At 34.5% G+C, this 24,768-nt stretch overlaps 4 protein-coding genes across 5 annotated transcripts in view; 2 read left to right on the plus strand and 2 right to left on the minus strand.

The window, feature by feature from the left end:
• Positions 1–4,391: 4,391 nt before the first annotated feature.
• On the plus strand, positions 4,392–7,245 carry chp2 (calcineurin-like EF-hand protein 2). The gene is made up of 7 exons (XM_051128560.1): positions 4,392–4,684; positions 5,103–5,175; positions 5,260–5,341; positions 5,704–5,824; positions 6,091–6,152; positions 6,229–6,351; positions 6,455–7,245. Exons 1-7 carry the CDS (start codon positions 4,618–4,620, stop codon positions 6,506–6,508), a joined length of 582 nt encoding a protein of 193 aa, XP_050984517.1. The 5' UTR covers positions 4,392–4,617; the 3' UTR covers positions 6,509–7,245.
• A 2,393-nt stretch (positions 7,246–9,638) lies between these two features.
• On the minus strand, positions 9,639–11,226 carry LOC127176780 (cytochrome c oxidase subunit 7A2, mitochondrial). Its single transcript, XM_051128559.1, has 3 exons — positions 11,168–11,226; positions 9,870–9,954; positions 9,639–9,779 (listed from the first exon to the last, which is right to left on the minus strand). Exons 1-3 carry the CDS (start codon positions 11,204–11,206, stop codon positions 9,721–9,723), a joined length of 183 nt encoding a protein of 60 aa, XP_050984516.1. The 5' UTR covers positions 11,207–11,226; the 3' UTR covers positions 9,639–9,720.
• Positions 11,170–23,461, plus strand: rnaset2l (ribonuclease T2, like). 2 transcript variants are annotated; one of them, XM_051128558.1, is made up of 11 exons: positions 11,170–11,286; positions 15,600–15,666; positions 15,787–15,880; positions 16,484–16,541; positions 16,720–16,787; positions 17,257–17,314; positions 17,410–17,477; positions 19,624–19,737; positions 19,818–19,866; positions 19,951–20,025; positions 23,092–23,461. In XM_051128558.1, the coding sequence occupies exons 2-11, from the start codon at positions 15,657–15,659 to the stop codon at positions 23,281–23,283; spliced, it is 786 nt and encodes a 261-aa protein (XP_050984515.1). In that variant the 5' UTR covers positions 11,170–11,286; positions 15,600–15,656; the 3' UTR covers positions 23,284–23,461. The 2 variants fall into 2 exon arrangements, with proteins under 2 accessions (XP_050984515.1, XP_050984514.1); XM_051128557.1 differs by having other exon boundaries at positions 11,249–15,666.
• supt5h (SPT5 homolog, DSIF elongation factor subunit) overlaps positions 23,453–24,768 on the minus strand; it is a 29,357-nt gene continuing 28,041 nt past the window's right edge. The window contains exon 30 of the mRNA XM_051128556.1: positions 23,453–24,098. Within this exon, the coding sequence (XP_050984513.1) occupies positions 23,958–24,098 (141 nt within the window). The 3' untranslated portion in view covers positions 23,453–23,957. The remainder of the gene's footprint in view (positions 24,099–24,768) is intronic.

Genomic DNA, 24,768 nt, shown 5'->3' on the forward strand with positions numbered 1-24,768 from the left:
CTCCATGTTTACGAGACATATACATGGGACATTCCTGTTATTATAATGACTCTTTGCATGACTGTTGCATGCTGAACCAAAAAACAACCGTTTGACAAACCATTTCAAATTGAAAACAGTGAGGCAGTGTGTCAGAAAAAATGTTAACAAAGGATGTGATTTTGAGAGTATTGCTTTTTTTCAGATAAATATCTGGAACAAACAGTTGCTGAGTAATGCAGACCTTCTGGAATGACTGTGTGGGTGTTGCTAGTATTTTCAAATATTATTTCCATGTTATAAGAATGAAAGTTTGGTGTATTTATAGCACAAGAGTTGAGTACACAGGGTTTTCAAAGGTATATACAGATTACCTGTTCATTTATGCCAGTATAAATATGCATGTTTAAAATTGTGAGTATAAGATACTAAAATATACTCTGAGTCAGTGGGGTCAGAAAAGGTCTTAATTTGGGAATTTCCAGAGGTGGACTCTTCTATTCCCCAGTGGTTTGTGCTTTGAGAATAAACAGCAAATATGAAGAAATTGCCATCATTAACAGAGCTCGTAATTATTTGCACATTTTACAACTTATGCAAGTCATTGTTAAGAGAATAAAGACAATAAAAAAAGCCTGAATTTTCAAAGTTGTACATAGAAAATATTATACAAGACAATGTTACTTCTGCAATTTACATGCTTGTACTACACAATAACATGTTATTTATATATTCTTTCAGTACCTGCATCAGTTGTCCATGCTTTTCTGTGTCTCTTTTTATATCCCGAGGAAACTTGTTTTAAATGTAGAATGAATCATAAATGGATCATTGAGAAAATATGTTAAGTGGGTATGAATATATGAATTAAAGCTGCATTGAACAGTTTGGGTTGTGCAAAGAGCTCTACACCTGTGAACCCTGAAGGCAGCAACAATGAGATGGTTTTATACCATTTTTTATGTTCTTCCTTTTGAATTTCCCCGCAGGCTTTTTCTTTGCAGGAATGTGCTTGATTATGATTATGCCAGAACAGTTACACTGACTTGGAAAAACATGACTATTGCACTGAATAACAATCTGCTGATTATGGTAAGCATAAACTGACATTTCAAGTTGTTTGGGTGCATGCCAGTGAGCCTTAAGGTGCTTTACCTGCATCACAAGGTGTGTGACATCACACTATGTTTCCCCATGAAACCTGTGTATTTACAAATTTTCCACTTGGCAGTTGACCAACTTTTAATCTTACACATTTAATTTGTACGTATTAGGCAGGACTTTAAATAAACTGTTTCCTGAAATAGTTCACAATGATTGAAAACGGTTTACCTTGTTTTCAAAGACTGTTTTGTAACTTGCAAATATGAAAATATGATGTGCAAATAATGTATATGCACGTGTCCTCGTCATGAAAATATTCAAAAACATTGAAAGTCCCCACATCCCCATGCGGCGTAATATCCCAAACACAAACTGGTCAGTTGACATTTTCTTAACTCGCTGTCTATTTTCACCGTGTGAACGTGCAATGAATTTTTAGCACAAGAATTCCCAGTACTTTTGCCATCTGTTCTTGACAGTTGTGATGCAACATGAAACGTCATTGTTGGGTATCTGTGTTATTTTAGTGTAATTGAGACACTAATATTATTAAAATGTAAGTAATATTGTTGTGTTTTTGCTTTTAAATGTCTTTGATTCACATTTACATTTAGACATTTAGCAGACGCTTTTATCCAAAGCGACTTAATATATATGTAAGTCATTTTTATGTAATTTACAGTCATTTTAGAGTGTCAGGTTAAACTACACTCCTAAAAATAAAGGTGCTTTAAAAGGTTCTCCACATCGATGCCGTAGAAGAACCATTGTTGGTTCCACAAAGAACCATTCAGTCAAAGGTTCTTTAAAGAACCATCTATTTCTTACCTTAATATAATCTGAAGGGCCTTCTTTCGCTACAAAGAACCTTTTGTGAAACAGAAAGGTTCTTCAGATGCTCAAGGTTCTTTATGGAACCATTTAGACAAAAAAGGTTCTTCTATGGCATCGTGAAGCACCTTTATTTTTAAGAGCGTGTATGAAAATGAGAAATGTTTCCTTAAAATTGTATTTTATTTCAGTTTCAATGCTTAATTTATTTGAATTAAACGATTTTAGTTAACTTTAGTCACCTTGTTTGGTATGTAAATCTCTGTTTACAAATTCCCATTGGAAAAAAAAATCCAGTAGACAGTTACTCTCCGGTGTTTATTAAAATTAGGCCTCTAATCACATGTAACTAGTGATAATAATGGCTTGCAATGGGAATGTGTTCTTAATTAAGTCCACCAGGGCTGCAATGAATGTATGTTCAGCTCACAGAGAACTTCACAACCGCCAACTTCACAGTTTTACCTGAAGCAAAGCAATCATGACCTTTTAAAATATATTGGGAGTGTGCAAATGTAATAAAATCAAAATTAAAGTCACACCGCAGAACAAAGATATATGAAATTCATTGTGAAAATTTGCGAGCCATTGCAACTTTAAATTTCTCCTTTTTTAAGACCTCCCAACTAGTCTTGTTTTGCTGAAACCATGTCAAAACTCATTATCAGAGCAATAAAAAATCTTAGTAAGCATGGAAATAGAAGCACGCCAAGTGGTATAAAACTCTCTCTCATTCTAGTAGTAGTATGAATAGACTGCTTCAAAACTATTATTGTACGTTTCTTCAGGGCAAAACTTTTCCTGGTGTTTAATATGTAAGTATTTGTGTTTGAGGACATAATTTTGTGCATTACTGCCAGAAATTCTGGGTGGGTTTGTGATTGTGCTTTAATTGGTTTTTGTTCTCTTTCTTTCTTTCTTTTAGATTGAGTTTCAAATATTTCTCTAGTTCATAAGACATGAGAAAAGCCGCAAAAACCTGTGTAATCATGACCAACATGATCTTTGCATGTTTATCTTTTAAGCCCACATCCCGACCTACTTGGAAATGAATGTATTTTTACGCTTGCGTTACAGTAACTGGTACAAAATGTGTTTGCCATTTTTCTTTTTTTTTTTTTTTGGTGATGGCAGGTAACAGAGTTTCTTGTCCACACATGCCATTACTTTGAAGCATTTGTATTCGGATATGAAATTTTCTAAATCTTTGACAAGTAAAATACATAGTCACCACTAGTAAGCTACTACTAAATATATTGTAAAAAGTTTAATTTGTTGTAAAGTTGCTTTGCAACGATATGTATTGTGAAAAGTGCTATAAATTTGAACTGAATTGAAAAATAGTTGGATCATACTATAATTCTGATGATATTTAGGTTTTCCTTGTCTGACACCAATTTGTATATGTTTTTTAATAGTAGTGCGGTAACTATTTTGATACTTTTATGTACCAGCAAGTGTTTTTATCTTGAATCCTTATCTTCTGTAGATTTCCCTCAGCAATTTGCCTTTAAAGTAAGTATTCAGCAACAGACGCCAAACTTTCCCAGCTTTCCCTTAACAGCGTTGCTTAAAATTATTTTAAAGATGCAACGACTGAACGAAATAAATGGCTTTGGAGAAACATCTTATTGCAATATATTAATATCTTACATAAGCAGGCAAATGTACAGACAGTTGACCAGAGTAGATAAAAGTTAAATTTGATGTGAAAGACTCCGGCGCCATCCAGTGTATGCATACCAAACTTTACCAAATGCATTCTGTCTACAAAAAAATGTTTATTAATGCGCGGAGGAGACAAACTGTTTTTATTGCATGTTCTTGGTGTAAAAAAAATCTGATAAATAATATGCGTCGTGAAGTAAAAAAAAAATAGATCAAATGAAAAAAATAAATAAATAAAATACATTGTGAAGTATTGCAAAATGTACCGATCACTTGGCATGAACAAAAACAAAACTATTAGTTATAGATTAAATACGACTATTATGAACAAATACGTAAATATACATACATACGAGCGCCATTGTGTGTTGTGATGGGAAGTCCGACTCATTTCAGCTGATCGGTTCTTTTGAACAATTTTACCGAACCGGTTCAATGATTCATTTTATGCTGTAGCCTACGTGATTGCGTCATCACGTTGTATCCGAAATAGCAAAATCCCGCATTAATGTAGACACATATTTCTGTTTATTACGTTTTTAGTTTTATCTTCAAGTATGTTTATTGCATATGTGCTCGAGTTCAATCGCAACAAAGATTCAGTTCTGAAACATTAATCTAAAATTAATTTTCATGTCTACAAAAGCTATCTCATAAGTAGGTTTTATTTTTAACATTTTTGGAAAGTACAGTACGGTTCTCGGTTCATTACAAGAGACGCTTCGCCGAATCAGTGCTATTCATAAACGAATCATTCAACCGCTCAGACGGATTTTGTGGAGTCACTAAAAGGATTCGGCTCAAAAGAATCAGATTTCATTAATGTGGTGGGCGTTGTATATCTGTGTAAACAGAGCGGGTATTATTTCTAGCAAGCGCAGGGAAAAGCAACGGCGTGTGTGTGATTCCGTTAACATTTTCCAGCGTTTAAAATCATATTTTTTAAGCGACTCCTTAGTTTTTATCATTTTTTGCTAGCACGTTCTCTGGAAATGGGCTAAATGTTTAAAAGCTGTCGATACAGAACTATATAAAATGGGTTCGACGAACTCCACCCTATTAAAAATCCCAAACGTCGAGGTGTTGATGCGGGAAACTGGCTGTGAGTAACATTTGACACAATTGTGCTTTGTTACTGGCTAGTTATTGCTGTTGTCGGGTAAACAACGATATAAAATAACATTTCCCTGCACGTTTGTTGCCATTTTTATTTGTAACTAAGATAAAAGCATGTCAAATGTGGTACAAATTCGGTTTGTATGAGCGAACTGTCCTAGACTGACAGTGACAGGTGTTGTTTAGTTTATGAGAATTTACTTTCCAGTTGCAAAACAATGTTACTCAAATACAATTGCACAGAAAGTACAGGTATGTGTGTATGTCGAACACCTGAGTGAGTTTCAGTGAAGCTGGTTCTAGAAATAGTTAAATTGTTTTTGGGCTTTGCTGAGTTAGGCGATTTGCTGAGTCATGATTTTCAGTGAAACATTTTCATAATTAATGTGATTTCTCTTTTCCAGTCTCGCCTGCCCACATTATTCGTCTCCATGATCGCTTCAAAGCTCTGGATAAAGAAGGACGTGGTTATCTCTGGTGAGACTGATGTTTTATTCATGGCAGGTGGCTTTTGTAATCGCATAAATACTGACCCATTCGTCTTGTCTCATTCTCACTAAGTCCCCAGGATTTTGGAGCTATAAAGGAGCTGGCAATGAACCCCATAGGAGACAGAATAATAGGTGCCTTCTTCTCCCCCCGGGTAATGAATCTTGGCATGAGCTACAGATATTAGGAGAGTGAAAATAATTGATGTTCACACTGGATTCTTGAACATTGGATTCTAACATAAAAAACTAGCACAAGTCCTGAACTGTCTAATGTTTTTCCATGCCAACCTATTGTTGTCGTATAATTTATTTCAGATAAGCCCACCCCTAAATGACTCATGGTGGTTAGTCGATTTGTATTTTGGTCATACAGTCTTTTCAGTCTAATAGAGTGTTTTTTTTTACTATAATAACCTGCAATGATCAGGAAATTTGTTTATTATTTTTTAATAACCAAAATCTTAAACGGTCCTTGTGTCTTGAAGTTATAAACAATTATGCTGATCTCAGGAAGGAAACGGTGGACTTCCACACATTCGTGAAGATCCTGGCTCATTTCCGGCCTGTTGACAAGGACCGACCCAAAGAGCCCAATTCTCCCGAGCCCATTAATAGCAGGAGCAACAAACTCAAATGTATGTTTGCTTTTGCTTGGTAGATTAACCACATCATCTCAGTCTCAATAATGTAATATGGGTGATGTTACTGTAGAGATAATGTACATTCAGACGGCCATTATCACTTGAATAGACAGCCTGAAAGGGTTTATTTCATGATAATGACTGACTGACTGAACAGTATCCTGCTTATTACATGGCTGTTCACCAAATAAAGTGACTTGAGATATTGATTTCAGTTTAAATAATCTTCTTCCTTCTCGCCTGGTTCTTCATTCCTGTAGTTGCGTTTCAGTTGTACGACCAAGACAAGGATGGCAAGATTTCAAGAGATGAGCTTTTAAAGGTCACTAGCTGCTTCTGTCATGTTTTCAGCTGTTTTCTCACAACCTGAATAAGACTGACAGCGAACTGATTGACAGGTTCTCCGAGCCATGCTGGGAATGCAGGTGACAGAGGAGCAGCTGGAGAGCATAGCAGACCGCACTATACAGGAAGCGGATCTAGATCGTGATGATGCGATATCGTTTGAGGAGTTTCGTAAGGTATCGCCTAAAACATCAGGGTTTGATTAAAGCAGCTATTGTAATATCGATTGAATATGACTGCTATTAATTCTTTTTCAACCTGTCTGTTGTTTTGTCTTAGTCTCTGGAGAAGGTCAACATTGACCACAAGATGAGCATTCGCTTCTTGCGCTAGACTAGAGCATCATGGGAAAGCTTATACGCCTCTATCTCCAAGCTTTAGAAATGGAAGGAACATCAGTACGATGCGATCAGTGTTTAAACAGGAATTTAATGCACTGGTAATGTCTGCACAAAAACTGCACATTGACAAATAATTTACACTACCGAAGTAGTGTTGGGTCGGTAAGATTTTTATTCAGCAAGGATGCATTAAATTGATCAAAAGTGACAGGAAAGACATTTATAATGTTACAAAAAGATTATTTTTTCAAATTAATGCTGTTCTTGAAAAAATACATCCGTTTCCACAAAAATATGAATTACTGATAATTATTATTATTAATTGTAAGAAATGTTTCTTAAGCAGCAAATCTGCATGTTAGAATGATTTATGAAGGATCAAGTGACACTGAAAATAAAAACAATTTTTACGGCAGTGGCTATTTGCACTAAGTGCAAATTAGATGCTATTTACATTAAGTAAAAATAGCATATTTTCTTAGTGATAGATTCTATTTACACTAAGTGCAAACAGCCCACCTTGTTGGCAGAGGCTAACTATATTAACTCCAGCCACCAGCGTGTGATTGAGCTAGTCAAATGACGGTTGTCAATTGTCAGCTCCAGTGGCGTAGATGGTAAAGAGTGTAGCATGGTCTTTTTGACACGATCAACCGGGTTCGAACCTGCCTTTTGTCAAACTTCTTTTTCTCCCTTTTCAAATCTCATATGACATCAGAAAGGCATTTATTTTCAATAAAAATAAAGGAAATAATCAAAAAGTTGAGAATAAAGTATTGGATATGGTTAGGGTAGGTGTAGAAAGGGATTTATTGTCCCAGTAAGGTGGCATCCATTTAATAATTTGAATTAAAATTATAATTTACAGTCAGTGTGTTATTATTGCATACTTATTTATAATGTGCTACAATACTGAGGTGCAAATAACTACCACTATTTGCAGTAAGTAGTATAAATAGCAGAAAATCCTGCTACTTTAAAGCCTGGCTCACACTACAGGATTTTTAGCCCGATTTTGCCTCGTTTTTCCCCTCTGGAGAATCGGAGCAAAAATCTTGTCGAGCACCTCGATCCGTCCCGATGTTCGGCTCAGATTATCTGGTAATGTGAGGCGTTCACAGATCGAATCTTGCACCTCCCGATCTGCTCGTACACAAATCGAGGCCACCCTGATTAATATCAAATATGTTTGATATTTAGGATTTTAAATTGGGATGATCACGGTTATATGATTACATCAGTACTTTCACAACAGCCAATGGACGACCACTGAAACCAGATTTCATAATCAGTTAGGATTTTAAAAATCCTGTAGTGTGAGCCAGACTTAACATAGTGTAAGTAGAATCTATAGAATCACTAAAAATACTACTAATTTCACTTGGTGTAAATAGAATCCATTGCTATTTTCACTTAGTGTAAATAGCATCTAAAGTGTAAATAGAGGCTATTTAACTGCATCAGTCACTAAGAAAATATGCTATTTAATGCAATTAGATGCTATTTACACTGTGAAAATAGCATATTTTCTTAGTGATAGATGCAGTTTACACTAAGTGAGAATAGCAATGGATTCTATTTACACTTAGTGAAAATAGCAGGTTTTTTTTTAGCGATATGCTATTTACACTAAGTGCAAATAACTATGGATTCTATATTCACTATGTTAAAATAGCAGGATTTTTTGATATTTATATTACTTATTGCAAATAGTGGCAATTATCTGCACCTCAGCATTGTAGTACATTATAAAACAGTATCCAGTAGTAACGTTTTGAGTGTAAATAATGATTTTAATTCTAATTATTAAATGGATGCCACCTTACTGGGACAAAAAAGCCCTTCATACACTTACCTTAACCCTACCTGATACTTTATTTTCAACTTTTGGATTATTTCCTTCATTTTAATTGAAAATAAATGCCTTTTCGATGTGAGATGAGATTTGAAAAGTGAGGAAAAAAAACTTTTGCCAAAGACAGATTTCAACCCGGGTTGATCACGGCAAAAAGACCATGACGTGATTTATCATCTACGCTAGGGGAGCCATTGTTTGATCGTCTTATAGTTTCGAATCATCTTATAGTTTTCACTAGCCTAATCACACATTGGTGGGCGGGGTTAGTGTAAATAACCTCTGCCAACAAGTCGGGCTATTTGCACTTATAATAATATTTCACATTATTACTGTTTTATTTTTGATTGAAGAAATGCATCCCTGGTGAGCGTCTTACCGACCCCTGTAGATTTTTGCATCCTGTGCAATTTTACTCAATTAATTTTACTGGAATGGTTAATTTTGTATATAATTATAACAAGCAGGAAAGAGTTCATAATAATATTCAGAATGCACAGTATTGAATCGTTATATGTCACCATATGTGGAAAAAGTTTTTTTTTAATCTGTGAAGTGTGACGATCTCAAGGTCAAGTCTGAAGGTTTACTAGATGTGTGCACATTCAACTCCGTTTTTTAGCATCTTGGTTGCATGATGCTTTCCATATATTTTCAATTTTATGTAAGTTTATCCTGAATCCTGATAAAAACTGGATTTTTTTCTGTCACTGAAATCTCAAAAGTGTTAATTCTTTTAATGCAGCTATGCTTTTTGCAATTTTACCTAGAAGTGAGAAGAAAGGCTACCTCACCTTATGCATGCTGTACCAAAACCACTAAAAAAAGGGCTTTTTTCATCTTTGTATGAAATGCAACTGACTTTTAAGAATATTAAATCATTTTTCACAGCATTCAAAGTATTGTTTGGTATCCTTTTGGACCTCTTGTTGTCACACAAGCCCAATTCGATAAGCAGTGAGCAGTTTTTGTAGTGAAATTCATTTTTTATGTATTAAGCAGTTAGATCACATTTTTTGAAATACATCTAAACAACTTTTTATACAAGTAAGCCGTGTTTTGCTGTGGGCACTAGGTGGCGCCAAGTGCATATTCTTGATTCATGCCAATGATACACGACCATTTACTTATGTTGAGCCAGGATGCATTAAATTGACCGAAAGTGACAGTAAAGACATATATAATGTTGGTTAGCATAAGTACATTCAGGTAAATACTTTTTTCAAAAGCTTTTGAACAGCAGAGACCAAACACTTCTGTAGAAAAGTTGTAGTTGTAAGATTATATGTGTTTTATTAAGGTATTTGAAATGTAATAGATTTTTACAGCATCATGCAGTATCAAAGTAATTATGCTTTACTCTTGGGCAGGCAGGCCACCAGCAACCAGTATAAGGAAAAGCCAGTGCCTAAACAGAACCACAAAGAGAGAGAAGACTTCTTTTAATCATGGGGTGTACATGTTATACATGTTATGATCGATCAGAAGGGTTTTGTACCTGCAATTGTGATGGTCATGGTCAAACGGTAGAGAAGGACATCAGTGGATCCTCCCTTAATGTGGACTGGCAGACCATTATCCTCCTGTAAGTGCAGATAAGTGTTACAAAGAAAAGATGATGTTACTCTTGCAACGTACAGCCACAGTGCAACGCAAAATTTGTATGGTTGTATTAATTGAAAAGTCCTTTGTAGATAGAAACATAATGTTTCTTCCAATTAGATACACAAAGAATGTTATTATTAATATTAGTCATAATTACTAATTAACAGTTCTTTAATGATTTATTCATGATTAGTTATAGAATACATCGTATTTATTTGGATTTATTCATAATTATTTATTTATTTTCTTTAAACATACAGTGGAAGTCAATGGGAACTGAAACTGTTTGGTTGCCAACCAATTCTTTAAAATATCTTCTTTTATGTTTCGCAGAGGAAAAAAGTCATATACAGGGTTGCCAAGTTGTCACAACAAAACCCGCCCAATTCGCGAGTACTAGGGTTTTTTTTTCGCGGGGTTTCCCTGATAAAATTGGCATTCCAGGATGCTAAATATCATGTTATTTGGGTTGTTTTAACCTACAAACATGAAAAACAGCCCGTGGCGAATGTTTTCAAGTAGCCCAATTCCGCTGGTCATATAGACTTTAAAAATGTGTGTGTGCATGTGTGTGTGTGTTTTTTTTTTTGTTTGTTTTTTTTTTGTTTTTTTTTTTGTAAATAAAATAAAGATTATTGTATTGTTGCAATGACGTAAGGGTGAGTAAATTATGACATAATTAAAATTTTTGGATTATCTATTTTTATTGCCACTACTTGTCTAAGTACATGTTGTTTACTAAAGAATCATAAATGTGTTTACACTATAAAGATGCACAGGCTGTTGAATGAAAACAGCAACTGGATGAAGACATTTCAGGGCTAGAGATTCACCATAGATTATAGATTAATTAGCTCTGTAGATTCATCTATTTTTATTTAATGTGTTTTACATGTGTGTTTTTTATTTGACCTCTGAAATGTGCAAATATAAATCAGTGCACAATGCACACGTCATCTAAACGGACATCTAAGACGTTCTTTGTTATCTTGTTACGTTAGGAGGACGTACTGACGACGCTGTGCGTTGGTAATGGAATGGTAATTGAACTGAATGCTGCATATGACATGGTGGTTACGTTGTCTATTGGTAAGTAATGAAATTACCAAAAAGTATGAATACGTTACGTAACTGTTATGTTGTGATGTGTGAGAGTGTATTTTTGACATCATGTTAATTTGAAATTCTTACCAGGAAAACCTTCTGTCTCTCAGGCACCTTGTTTTTCATTTGCCGGACGGTTGTGCTGAAAGCCCGTGAGGCTAGCCGGGGGAATACTCTGAAATAACGGAAGTTTCATTGCATTTGAAGTAAGTGAGTTATTGACGCATATTCAGTAAACTTCAGTCATGTCAGTTAATCCACCTTATTCTTCAACGGGAAAGCAGTAAAACAATTTGCACTACAAACGAGTGTTTTCATTATTAAGAGATAATACATTAAAATATTAACGTATAGTGGTTATTTTCAATATCAAACAGCAAAACCAGCTGTTTTGTACAAATAAAAATAGCTGGACGTGGATGAGACCAGAAGCCAGACCCATAAAATGTTCAAATGTCCGCGCCCACTCGTACGGGAAAAAAAGGTGGATAAACATAGAAAAACAATAGCAATGTGCTAAAACATGCTAGTTCAATGCTAAAATATGTTAGTAAAGCCTAAAATAGTAGCCTCAAAACTACATTTTGAAACTTGCTAACAAAGCGATAAAACATGCTAGGATCATGTTAAAATATTAAAATAGTAACACCATGCTTAAACGCTAGTAATGTGTGGAAACATGATAGCAACATGTTAGTCATTTCTAAAACACCACATTTGTGACCATGGACCACAAAACTATAAGGGTCAATTTTTTGAAATTGAGATTTATACATCATCTGAAAGCTGAATAAATAATTCTATTGATGTATGGTTTGTTATGATAGGACAATATTTGGTCGAGATACAAATATTTGAATATGTGGAATCTGAGGGTGCAAAAAAATCAAAATATTGAGAAAATCACCTTTGACGTTGTCCAAATGAAGTTTCTAATAATGAATATTAGTTTGGATATATTTACAGTAGGAATTTTACAAAATATCTTGATGGAACATGATTTTTACATAATTCCCTAATGATTTTTGGCATAAAAGAAAAATCAACTTTGACCCATACTACTATTTTTTTGGCTATGGCTACAAATATACCCCAGCGACTTAAGACTGGTTTTGTGGTCCAGGGTCACATTTTAGAACATGGTAACTTTTTAGAACATTTTATGGTTCTGAAGGTCAACCCAGCTCATGTGGTGTAGAAATGAGCTGCGGTTTTAGCCAATCGCTGCTCACCGGCATCTGGAACAAACCAATCAGAACGTAGTACACACTAGTGGGTTGAGCTGAGAACATCCCACCCCTTTTACTTCACTGTCCAGCAGCGTGTGTGTGTTTTTCTGCATGTAGGCATGCTAAATGTGGAGAGGCTAACGGTGACATGACCTCCTCAATGTCCATTTAAAAAAGCACTTGTGTCCGTTTTATATGAGAACAGAATTATAGCTGGAAGCTATGAATCAGGAGTTTTCAAGCAAACCTTTGATCTGTTTGATTCCATGTAGAGTACTAAAAATGATTTCTGATTGAAACGTTTATTTGCACAATCAAACCGTTTTGATTAAAAGGTTAAACAGTGATTGTTTGCTCATAAAGAATGTGTTTCAGATGGCTGTTGAGTGACGGAGTGTTTTCTTTAGAGGTCATTTAAGACTATCAGTCATTCAAAAAACATGGGAACTGCCAAAGATTAAAACATAAAAACAACTAAATTCGAAATCTGTTTGTATCAATAACAAGACTACCGTCTTTCTACTAGCTTTCCCAAGCAATGTCTGCAGTACGAGTATCATTGTGTGGCATAGTTCCTGTTTCACAAGTATTTTAGGAGTAGATCCTTCCTGATAACACTTCTACAGCTGTTATGCCACAGACTATGGAAGAATAAAGAAGTACAGCAGTGTATTTACCAGTAAATGCCTCATGTCCGACGCTGCTCTCGGTTGAGCTTGTTGATTCTTGTCTAGTCGGGGCCCTTACAAGGACACACACATATTGCAGAGCTTTTGAACGGGAGCCAAGCAGTCAGGCAGGGGAAACGATCATGCCACCAGCTAATTCAATACATACAACACTGAACTCCAAAGTAGAAGTCATTTTTCATGTTTCATGTTTACAAAACATATTGTAATATGTTTTACACTGAAGCATAATACCTTGACATGTCTTAAACTATGCTTGTATTTTGTCATGAATTGAGCGTGTTCAAAGGTCCTAAAGTTAAAGATTATTTAATATTAACACAATTCATAACTGTCCCGAAGTCTGATATTACTAAGAATGTGGGTCATAATTTCTACAACAGATGAACCTTTCTTAATAAAGATTATTTTTAATATTATCACTTAAAATATTGTCATGATTTTGGTTGGACTTTTCCACAGCTATTTTGCAAATTCACCTACCAAACCTTCAAAAAAAAAAAAAAAAAAAAAATTGAAAATAAAAGAATGAAATAACACATCACACAAATAAGCTTACTAAGCCTTCAAAAATAAAACAGAATGAAATAAAATAAACTTGAATATAAAAATAATTGCCTTGTGGGCAATAATGAAATAAAAATAATGAAATAACATCAGACAAATGAGCTTACCAAACCTTTAAAAAATAAAATAGAATTAAATTAAAAATATAATAAATAAAAAAAAATAAAATAAAGAAATAACACATCAGACAAATTATCTTAGCGAATCATCAAAATAAAATAGAATCGAATTAAAAATAAAATGTTAAATAAAGTCATGAAATAACACATCAGACAAATAAGCTTACCAAACCTTCAAAAATAAAATAGAATAAAATGAAAAATAAACTAAAAATAAAAATAATGAAATAACACATCACACAAAAAAGCTTACCAAACCTTCAAAAATAAAACTGAATAAAAATAAAATAAAATTGAAAATAAAAATAATGAAATAACACATCATACAAATAAACTCACCAAACCTTCAAAAATAAAATTAAAAATAAAATAAAATTGAAATTAAAATAATGAAAAAAGGCAATTAAGCTCACCAAACCTTTCAAATTAAATAGAATAACATTAAAAATAAAATGTTAAATAAACTCATGAAAAAACACATCAGACAAATTAGCTTACCAAACCCTAAATTATAAATAAAATTGAAAATAAAATAATGAAATAAAACATCAGAAAATTAAGCTTATCAAACCTTTAAAATAAAATAAAATAAATTGAAAATAAAAATAATGAAAAAACACATAAGACAAATAAGCTTACTAACCCTTCAAAAATAAAACAGAATGAAATAAAATAAACTTGAAAATAAAAATAATGAAATAACATCAGACAAATAAGTTTACCAAACCTTCAAAAAAAATGTAATTAAATTAAAAATAAAATAAAATTGAAAATAAAATTATGAAATAACACATCAGACAAATTAGCTTAGCGAAACATCAAAATAAAATAGACTTAAATTAAAATAAAATGTTAAATAAAATAACAAAATAACACATCAGACAAAATTAGCTTAGCGAAACATCAAAATAAAATAGACTTAAATTAAAAATAAAATGTTAAAGAAACTTATGATAAAACACATCAGACAAATAAGCTTACCAAACCTTCAAAATTAAAATATAATATAATAAAATTGAACATAAAACTAATGAAAAAACACATAAGACAAATAAGCTTACTAACCCTTCAAAAATAAAACAGAATGAAATAAAATAAACTTGAAAATAAAAATAATGAAATAACATCAGACAAATAAGTTTACCAAACCTTCAAAAAAATGTAATTAAATTAAAAATAAAATAAAATTGAAAATAAAATAATGAAATAAAACATCAGAAAAATAAGCTCACCAACCCTTCAAAAATAAAATATAATAAAATTAAAAATAAAAATAATGAAATAACACATCATACAAATAAGCTTACCAAACCTTCAAAATTAAAATATAATAAAATTAAAAATAAAATTAAAAATAAAATAATGAAATAAAACATCAGAAAAATAAGCTCACCAAACCTTCAAAAAATAAAATAGAATAAAATTAAAAATAAAATAATGAAATATAGCCATCTGGTCATTTCGATTTTCAGCTATAACATTAGAATTTGATTGGTTAGTATGTTTCAAAAACAATTTTAAGTGAAATTTTGCTTTGTGAAGTAATATCATGTTATATAACACATAATGTAATATTGCCAGTGTGTACATATTTAATTCAAAGTCATGATTTTAAAAAGCTGAATGTGTGAACAATATAAAATTGTTATAATTGTTACAATATAAAATATTTTGGTTAAAAGAAAGCATTCATTTCAGCCTGTTCACCCTTAAGTGGGTTATAGATAACTTTATGAATGCACATCTTTCAAGTGCCTCCGAATATAGATTTCACAGGCGCGACATGTTAAGAAATTTCTCTCTGTCGCTTTCTAATCATAATGCATGGCAGTATCACTTCCTTTTTCTTAAGCATGCAAACATAGAACATTCACTTGGTTGTGGTGTGTTTCGCTTCTCTTCTGCACTGGACCAGGGGAAAGGAAACTGAAGCTGACACTGTGTCACAGGAGCTCACATCTGCAGGGTCAACATGAGCTACGGTAGGTATTTTCTAATATTTAACAGCTACGTATAACCTCATTTCTGAAGTCAGACTAGTTGTTTTAAATTCTATACACACACAGATTTTGCTTAAAATGAATTGTGCTGTGTTGTTTCAGCTAAACACATCCTCTGGGTCTGCACCGCTGCTCTTGTCACTGGTTGGGTTTTCACGAATGATGACGGACGCTGTTCTGGGACTGTCACAAGGCAGTAAGATAAATCAAATATTTATTAATTAATTAATCACCATGTTTAGTAAATGTTACTGACTAGAAAAGACAAGAAGTAATTTGTCAATCAAATATTTAAAGGAAAAGTTCACCCAAAAAGGAAAATTTGCCAAACATGTACTCACCCACAGGCCATCCAAGATGAGTTTGTTTCTTCATCAGAACAAATTTGGGGAAATTTATCACTTGCTCACCAATGCATCCTCTGCAGTGAATGGGTGCCGTCAGAAAGAAAGTCCAAACAGCTGATAAAAACATCACAGTAATCCACACCACTCCAGTCAATCAGTGAACATCTTGTGGAAAAAAACGTTTGGACTGTTTGGACTGTCATTTTGACGGCACCCATTCACCACAGAGGATCCACTGGTGAGCAAGTGATGTAATGATAAATTTCTCCAAATCTATTCTGACGAAGAAACTCGGGTGAGTAAATATTCAGCATATTTTCATTTTGGAGTGAACTAATACTTCAAATAAAAAATTAAATAGACAATAAAAGAAATGCAGGGTGGCATAGAATTTAAAGAGATATGGTACAGCAAAAAGAAAGGAAAAAGTGCAACTGCTTTTTCATTTTCAGCTCATGCAACTGGACTTGTATGCTTCTCACTCTTCAATGGCCTGGGAGTTTCTGTATAGTATGTCTTTATATTTTATATATTACAGCAGTGCTTGTAAACTTCATATAAGACTATTGAAATCTGCCTGAAATCATATGAAGCATATGACAACTGATTTTGATATCTGTGCTTCATGTGAAAACCAACAGCTCTGCCTTTCACGTTATTTCAACTTAACTTTTTTGTCCTCCCACAGAGTCTTACCAACAAAACCATTTGCAAAATACCAGATACTGTTCAATACTGGACCATCCATGGTCTATGGTGAGGAATTCAATGTTGTTGTTCTCCTGCTCATCTGTAAATTAAAGATGCAGTGTGTAATAATTAGAATGATCTACTGACAGAAATGCAATATAATATACACAACCATGTTTTTAAAGGTGCATAAAGACCTTACATAATGAACCGTTATGTTTTTATTATCTTACTACATACACCGCGGTTCTGCTTACAAATCGATATTTTGCACTATATTATATTTGAATCTTTGTTTTGGAAGTGGACTTCTTTAATTTACCACCTGCTACTCTTTGCTGTCTCAGACAATGACGTCTTTGTCCGTAGCTTCTCTATGTGCAGTGTGCAACCTCACCACTAGATGCTGCTTAAATTTACACACTGCACCTTTAACATTTCACATGAACATTCTGCATTTTTGATTGGTCTTTCTTTTGTTATTTCTGACCTTATTGTTCATTTCTTTATTTTGAAATTTTCTAATGACTTTTAGGCCTATACATACTGGTCACTGCTGTGACTGTTGGCCCATATATCATTCCCATCTTCAGGTAAAAATGCTTCAACCCACTGTTTATTTGTTTTTATTATTGTTTATTTATTGAAACAGTAAATATAATATGTAACATCATGTTTTTGTGTCTAGGAAATTGAGGCTGACCTCACTCAGCTGTGGCCGTCGTTTATAAAAGGAAGGCACTTCTTCTACTTCTGGTAAACACAAACTATGATCTTTCAATGTTTTGTGATTTAAAGAGATAGTACAGCCAAAAATGTCATTTCTGTCATTAATTACTCACCCTCATGTCGTTCCAATCACGTAAGACCATCGTTCATCTTCAGAACACAAATTAAGATATTTTTCATGAAATCCGGAAGCTTTCTGACCTTTCGTAGACAGCAATACAACGACACATTGAAGGTCAAGGTAATAAAGACATTGATAAAATAGTCCATGTGACATCAGTGGTTCAACTGTAATGTTATGAATCAACAAGGATACACGAGAGTACCACATTGCATGCGTGTGGCGCTGCTGACACTGAAGCTGGCATTCTGACATAGAACCTGAATGCACTGCTTTGTTTACAAACAGAAGAAGAACCGGAATATACAGACAATGAACTAAAAGAGATGGATGTTCTACGTCTCACACCCTGAACCATGCATTTCCATAGTAAAGGTGTTGTCACATTTACCGTTGCTTGGCAAAATGTTGCGAGCAAAATCCAGTCATTCTAGTAGGGATCAGGAGTTTTGCGTGACTCTAGAAAAGTTTAATCATATATTGTATAATTGGAAAAGTATGAAAAAGTATATATAAATTACACAGAACAGAACAAAATTATAGCTGGGGTTCAAGCGCTTTAAGGCATTTAGGCACATATGAAAAAGATGTTACATATTATTTAAACATGTAACGACCTAAATTAATTATTTAAAAAAGAGGCATTTTTGTCAAATCCAGGTAATTTATTATATAAATATGATGTTTTTTTAAACATTTATGACTGTTATAGTGCCAGCTGTGGTCTGATCTCCCTAAAATTGTGCTTGTTTAGAATCACCTGTGGCATTTGCTCACTAGGTTTTGTGAAGTTTTGAGTTTTTGTTTAGGCTTTATAGGCTTTTGGGGTTATTTGGACAGACCCCTTTTCTAAACCACTCCATTATAGCTTCCCAAAGGGTAAATTTCAACATTCTTTTGATAATTTTTGACCTTGAGAGTGCAGAGAATTGCATAGTAGTTGATTTTTCCAGATTGAGTGAAAAACCTAGGACTAGTTTGCAAAAAGTAGGTTTTTCACATTTTCGCAATCATTTAACAAACGCTTTGATTGACAGCAGTGGTTCTAGAGGCAAAGTTGTGTAGAATGAGGAGGTCTATTGTATATGAATGTCGTGCATATGTGTAAAAAACTTTTTATGCCGTTGAAAAATGCGATATCCGAATTCTTTCAAATTTCTCACAGACCTTTAGGGCCGTGAGTCAAACAGACCCAAAGTGTTTTGTTCCGATCGGCCTCCTTTAAGCATGTCTAAACAGGTGCTCAGATTTTGTCGGTCAATGGCAGCCGTGTTTTTCGAGGTTCGCAAATGCCCTTATAGATGGTTGTGGCACTTTGTACCAAGAGCGTGCGTACCAATTTTAATGTCACTTAGACAAACAGTTGCGTAGTTATGGCCATTTTCCCTCTTATAGCACCACCAAGTGGCTAAGCTCCATGACTTTTTTCACGTGACCTCAGATTCAGCTTTTACGCATTGTGCGTTTGGAAAAGATATCTAATGCCTTTCATAGTTACAGCAGTTCTAGTAAGTTCCCCTTTTCGAACGTTTTGGCACCTCTTTGCGACGGAGAGTCGAAAGTTCAAAGTTTTTCTTTTTGATAATTATTGATGTTCACTCTTCAGAGAATCTTCCTGCACTTGTTTGGTTCAGATTGGGCCAAATCGTTAAAAAAATGCAAACTGGCTGAACATTTCAATCCTCCTTTGGCGTGAGCTAAGGATTCCAACGGTGTTAGACACTTGACCTGTGACAAATAGTTTAGCGGTTATGAGCTATTTAGTACTTTTGATCGCTGTAGCTCCCAAGTCAGGTGACGTAGACGGTGTAAGTACTACCATCTGTTCAAGTTTCAAGTCTCTACGACTTACGGTTTGGTAAGATCAGTTTTGCCAGATCAGTTTTACATAGAGATCGCTGATCCTTGGCTATTCTAACAATTAAATTGGGTTTCAGCGCTACGCACTTGAACCCCTAAAAAAAAAAAGAGCGTTTTAATTATGTCTGGTATGTCTGATAGTATTTTTCACCGCTAAGAAGCATCTGTGATTGATTTCATTTGGTCCGGCAGGAAGGAGGAATGGATTAAACATGGGACGTGTGCAGGCTGTGAGGAGACCATGGGTTCACCGCTTCTTTATTTCCAGGCCGCAGTCAAGCTTCGGAAACTCTTTGACATTGATAAGTGGGTATTATTAGCACATATACCATGTTATCATCTTAACGTGAGCTCATCTGTTTTCTCCCATTTATATATTTTTCTAGTGTCTTGGAAAGCTCTGGAATCAAAACCTCATGTGATGTGTCATATAAAGTAAGTTTATTGTATTGGCTATGAATCATGTTTATACATTTGGGAACCAACACTTCATCCATCTTTCCATGATGTGATTTGCAGCATGACGATATACGCAGTGTTTTGACCCCACTGCTTGGACAAAACTACGATTTGCAATGTGTGACAGACAGCAAGGTGAGAGAAGCAATGTTAAATTCTATTTACTATATTATGTTCAGAATATCAAGAAATTTTGTTTAATTCACCTTATTTTTCATTGCGGAAGTGAGGTGATTTCTGTGAATGTTCGAGACTTTTGCTTAATTAGACACTGTAGTAAAATAACGAAGAATAACTAAGTAAATGGTAAATGGTAAAACTTTTGTGTACAAACTAGTGTGTACATAATTAAGATAATACTATAAAATAATATGGTAGAACAGACCAGTTTGCAATATCAAGCAGCAAAACAAGTTGTTTTGTTCAGCTAAAAATAGCTGGATGCAGATGAGAGCAGAAGCTGGACCCATTAAATGTATAAATTGCTGCGTCCAGTTTTACAGAAAAAAATGAGGTGAATAGTCACACACGTTTATGCTAGCAAAAATGGCATTTTAACAGAAATATACTCAAATGAATTGGGATTGGAAAATCTGTATTAATACCCAGGCATAATAACATTACACAGAAATTATAATAAGTAAAATAATTAATGTAAATCTAGGGAAATTCTAAAATGCTTAATGTGGCTTAAAGCATTAAAACAGTGTTTTTAGAGAGGTCATCGGATGCCCATTTTCCACAAGTTGATATGATTCTTTAGGGTCTTAATGAAAAGTCTATAATATACTTTGGTTAAAAATTTTCAATGGCAGTGTAAAACAACACCCATTTTTCCTTGCCAAAATCAGCTCTGCAAAAATCATCCCATTCTGGTCGAGGCTGCTTTAAATGCAAATGAGCTCTGCTCGCCCCGCCCCTCTCTTCTCTCTGTGGAGAGACGAGCCTGTTTACTTTAACCGCGTTTAGCCGCTAAACTTCCTAACTAGCACATTATTAGGAAAGGCGATCGCAAAGATTCATAAAAAAAACCCTTATACTCACTTCTGCTGCAAGTGAAGCTGGATCACGAATGATTCGCGCAAACATAGACGGATATATGTAGATCGGGAGGCGCATTCCCTTCACAAACAAACGTAATCTACTGCATCTTCAGCGGCTCAGATGTCGGGAGTAAATGACGACCACTACGTTCATTATTACATCCAGCAACACAACACCTCAATCGCTCAATTCTTGTTTAACTTACATCCCTGCTCCAGCATCAAAACATGGAGGTTGGACTGTTACAGCTGATCTGAGTTAAGACGCTCATGTCAATCAACTATTGTGGGAGTGGCCACACTGACAGTCATCTGAGAATGGCTCGATTTGAAAAAGGGGATATTATTTTTACAGATTAATTAAAAACCACTGCATGGATTTTTATCATTACAGGGTAGATTTGTACATACACTGCCAACACACATTAATGTTCAAACAGCGTGAAAAAGTGAACTTAGCATCCGACGACCCCTTTGAAAGACCAATCTCAATAAACACATTATTAATAAAGTGTATCATGCACAGACAAGCAGATGAGTCTAGAATAAGAACACGTTTTCCTCCCACAAGGAAAACACTTAACGGCCTAATGCCTAATCATGTAAACAGTCCACCACATCTTTCAATCGGAATGATTATAATCGGAATGACAAAAAAGTGTACATGTAAATGCGGCTAATGATTCACATGATTTGTGCAAAACGCAGATTCATTCATAAACTAAACACTGCTGTTGCTCGCAGACGCGCAACAATTCTGCTATGGCTTCCAAAGTATATGTTCTCTGCAAAATTGAGCAAAACCACATAATATTGTGTTTAAAATATAACACAATATCAACTATTACTGAATTGTTGTATAAAATCACATTTAAGCTCATGATCGATCAGGACAAAATCAGCACTCGTGCCATATTGCTCTTGCTGCCATGTGATATTGTGTGATACAAACATTATACACATACAGGGCATTTTTTTTGCCTCAATATCTTGAATTTAGGGCATAACTTCATTTATGGAGTTTTTGCCCTGCATCATATTTGTCAAGACTCAACTATATGATGTACAGGTCTGGGGGCAGGGCCAGTGCATTAACTGTGTTAAAAAATGTAATCGCGTTATTTTTTCATAAATACTTAACGTGTTAAACTGACAGCCCAATTAAAGGAGAAGTCCACTTCCAAAACAAAGATTCACATATGATGTACTCACCCCCTTGTCATCAAAGATGTTCATGCATTTCTTTTCTTCAGTCGTAAAGAAATTGTTTTTTGAGGAAAACATTTCAGAATTTTTCTCCATATAATGGACTGATATGGTGCCCCGAGTTGAAACTTCAAAATACAGTATAAATGCAGCTTCACACGATCCCAAATGTGGTTGTAAACGAGTCCAACCGAAGAAGAAGGGTCTTATCTAGCGAAATGATCGGTTGTCTTGTCTCGTCTCTGCCTGGACTGTTTTTGTTCCGAGTCGTGACACTTAGGGTATGTCGAAAAACTCCAATCTCATGTTCTCCCTCAACTTTAAAATCACCCTATATCACTCTTTTACCTTTTTTGTTAAGGGTGTTTGATCATCTTTGCATGTTCACTTTGCAAAGACCGAGTCTGTAATTCTGCAGTGATGTAGGATGATTTTGCAATTGAGGGAGAAACTATGATTGGAGTTTTTCGACATACCCTAACTGTCCTGAGTCAGAATACACAGAGTTCAGAGACAGCGAGACAAGACGAGCATTTGAGATTAAACTATTTAGATTGTGGTTTTTCAATTAAAATAACCGATCATTACACTAGATAAGACCCTTCTCCCTTGGGGTGAAGGGATCGTTTACAACCGCATTTGGGATCAGTTGAAGCCGCATTTAAACTGCATTGTGGAAGTTCAAAATTGGGGCACCATACCAGTCCATTATATGGAGAAAAATGCTGAAATGTTTTCCTCAAAAAACAATTTCTTTACGACTGAAGAAAGACAGACATGAACATCTTGGTTGACAAGGGGGTGAGTAAATTATATGTGAATCTTTGTTTTGGAAATGGACTTCTCCTTTATTAATGTGTTTACTGAATTTGGTCCTTTAAAAAGAGTTTTAATGTATTAAAACATAAACCTAAACCCAAAAGCATACCTGTTCTTTCCTCATTTTTTTTAGGGTCGTGAAGCGTGGATCCAGCTGAAGATCCATCTCTTCAGGAACCAAACCATTGGATGCCCCAAAGAAGAACAAGAGCAAAAGTTTGATAGGTTGTCACTGTTTCAAAGCACAGGACATCCCTGTCCAAAGAACACCACCATCTTTTACGTCCCAATTAACTACAAAAATCCTCATGAGCCCTGTAACTGAGAAAAGCTGAAACTTTCACTGCTTTCATGTTTGACTATCCTTTGCCAGTTCTCAAGCCTGATGCATGTTTTAATAAAAATGTTATACAATTCCTAAAGTACTTAACCTTGGGTCATTTTTTTCTCATTAGTGAGGCGGTAATAAAAAAAAAAAATGGAGAGGATGAAAAGGCTTTTGAAAGACCTTTAATGCACTCAGAATGTACATCAATTGTTGTTGACATTAACGACTCAATGTAATGGACAATGATTTGAAATAAACTTGTGGCGTAAAGCACAGCGGTTTATCTCATCTGCTGGAGCTCAAAATCACTCAAGTGACTCAATATGGATTTCTTTTTAATGGTTGATGGTCTGAATGGCAGTAAAATGTTTAAAATGGACAGCCAACAGCTATTAAATATTTCATGCGAACACTCAGGATGGATGGATTTGGGAACTCACAGTTCACATTTTATTCGACATGGAATCAGACTGCCAAAAGTATGTTTCTACACCACTGACACAAACAGAAAACAGACTATCCACTAAAACCTTTAACTAAGTAAAAAAAAAAAAAAAGGAAGTGTAAAAGGCCAGCTATTTTGCAACATAGATGATGGCAAACATAAGAAAAAAAGAAAGCTCACTGAAAGTGACTAATCTGCATTTGAATAGCAAAATGTTTAAATGTGTTCACACTTCCAATTTCCCAAGGAAGCGCAAATTGAGAATCTTCAGTTGCTCATCCAGCTCCATTCTAACAATGCCATCTTCACCATCAATACTGAGTAGGACTCCTGTGGCCTCCCTGTCCTCTCCCAAAATCACCTTCACCTGAGAAGCACAAATTCACATTTATTATTGTTGCAGGAACATTTGTTGTAACAACACAGATGACTGCGACACATAATACCAAGCTTCTGAAGCTGAATTTAGAATGTCTGATTTGGTGAGAGCACCTGTTTATTTCCTTAACTCTTCACTGCTCATTCATTATATATGAAATATATAATTATTTCTCGCTGCTTAAGTGTCAACAGCATGGATTCAATACAAGAGCGATTTCAGGCAAGTATATGCTTTAGTGGTTCTTGCAGCTGTGGTGATTCATGATTGTGGTCTTGCTGTCCTCTAAAATCTTTGAATTTAGTACTTCCCACAAAAGGCCTAACAGTTTCTGTATGCGTTTATGAATTTAAATGATTTATGAATAAAAGTTGCATGTATTTATTACAGCAATAACCGTCAATTATTGGTTTGGTGTTTTGTGTAAATTTTATTGCATTCTATAGCATGTAAAACAATTGTATAATTAAACTATAATAACACTTTAAAGTTTATTTATATTATGTATAATACATTACAGCTGGACTTCATGAGCAAGATTAAACATGCTTTTAGGCACATTTCCAAGGGTGCGGAGTGTGGAAGCTGTTCGCATGCAATTGCACAACATGGAGCTGTTTGCACTTTCACTGGCGTTTTTTCCCTATAACAGTAAAAC

The sequence above is a fragment of the Labeo rohita genome, chromosome 15 (assembly GCF_022985175.1).
Source record: "Labeo rohita strain BAU-BD-2019 chromosome 15, IGBB_LRoh.1.0, whole genome shotgun sequence".
Classification (NCBI taxonomy): Eukaryota; Metazoa; Chordata; class Actinopteri; order Cypriniformes; family Cyprinidae; genus Labeo; species Labeo rohita.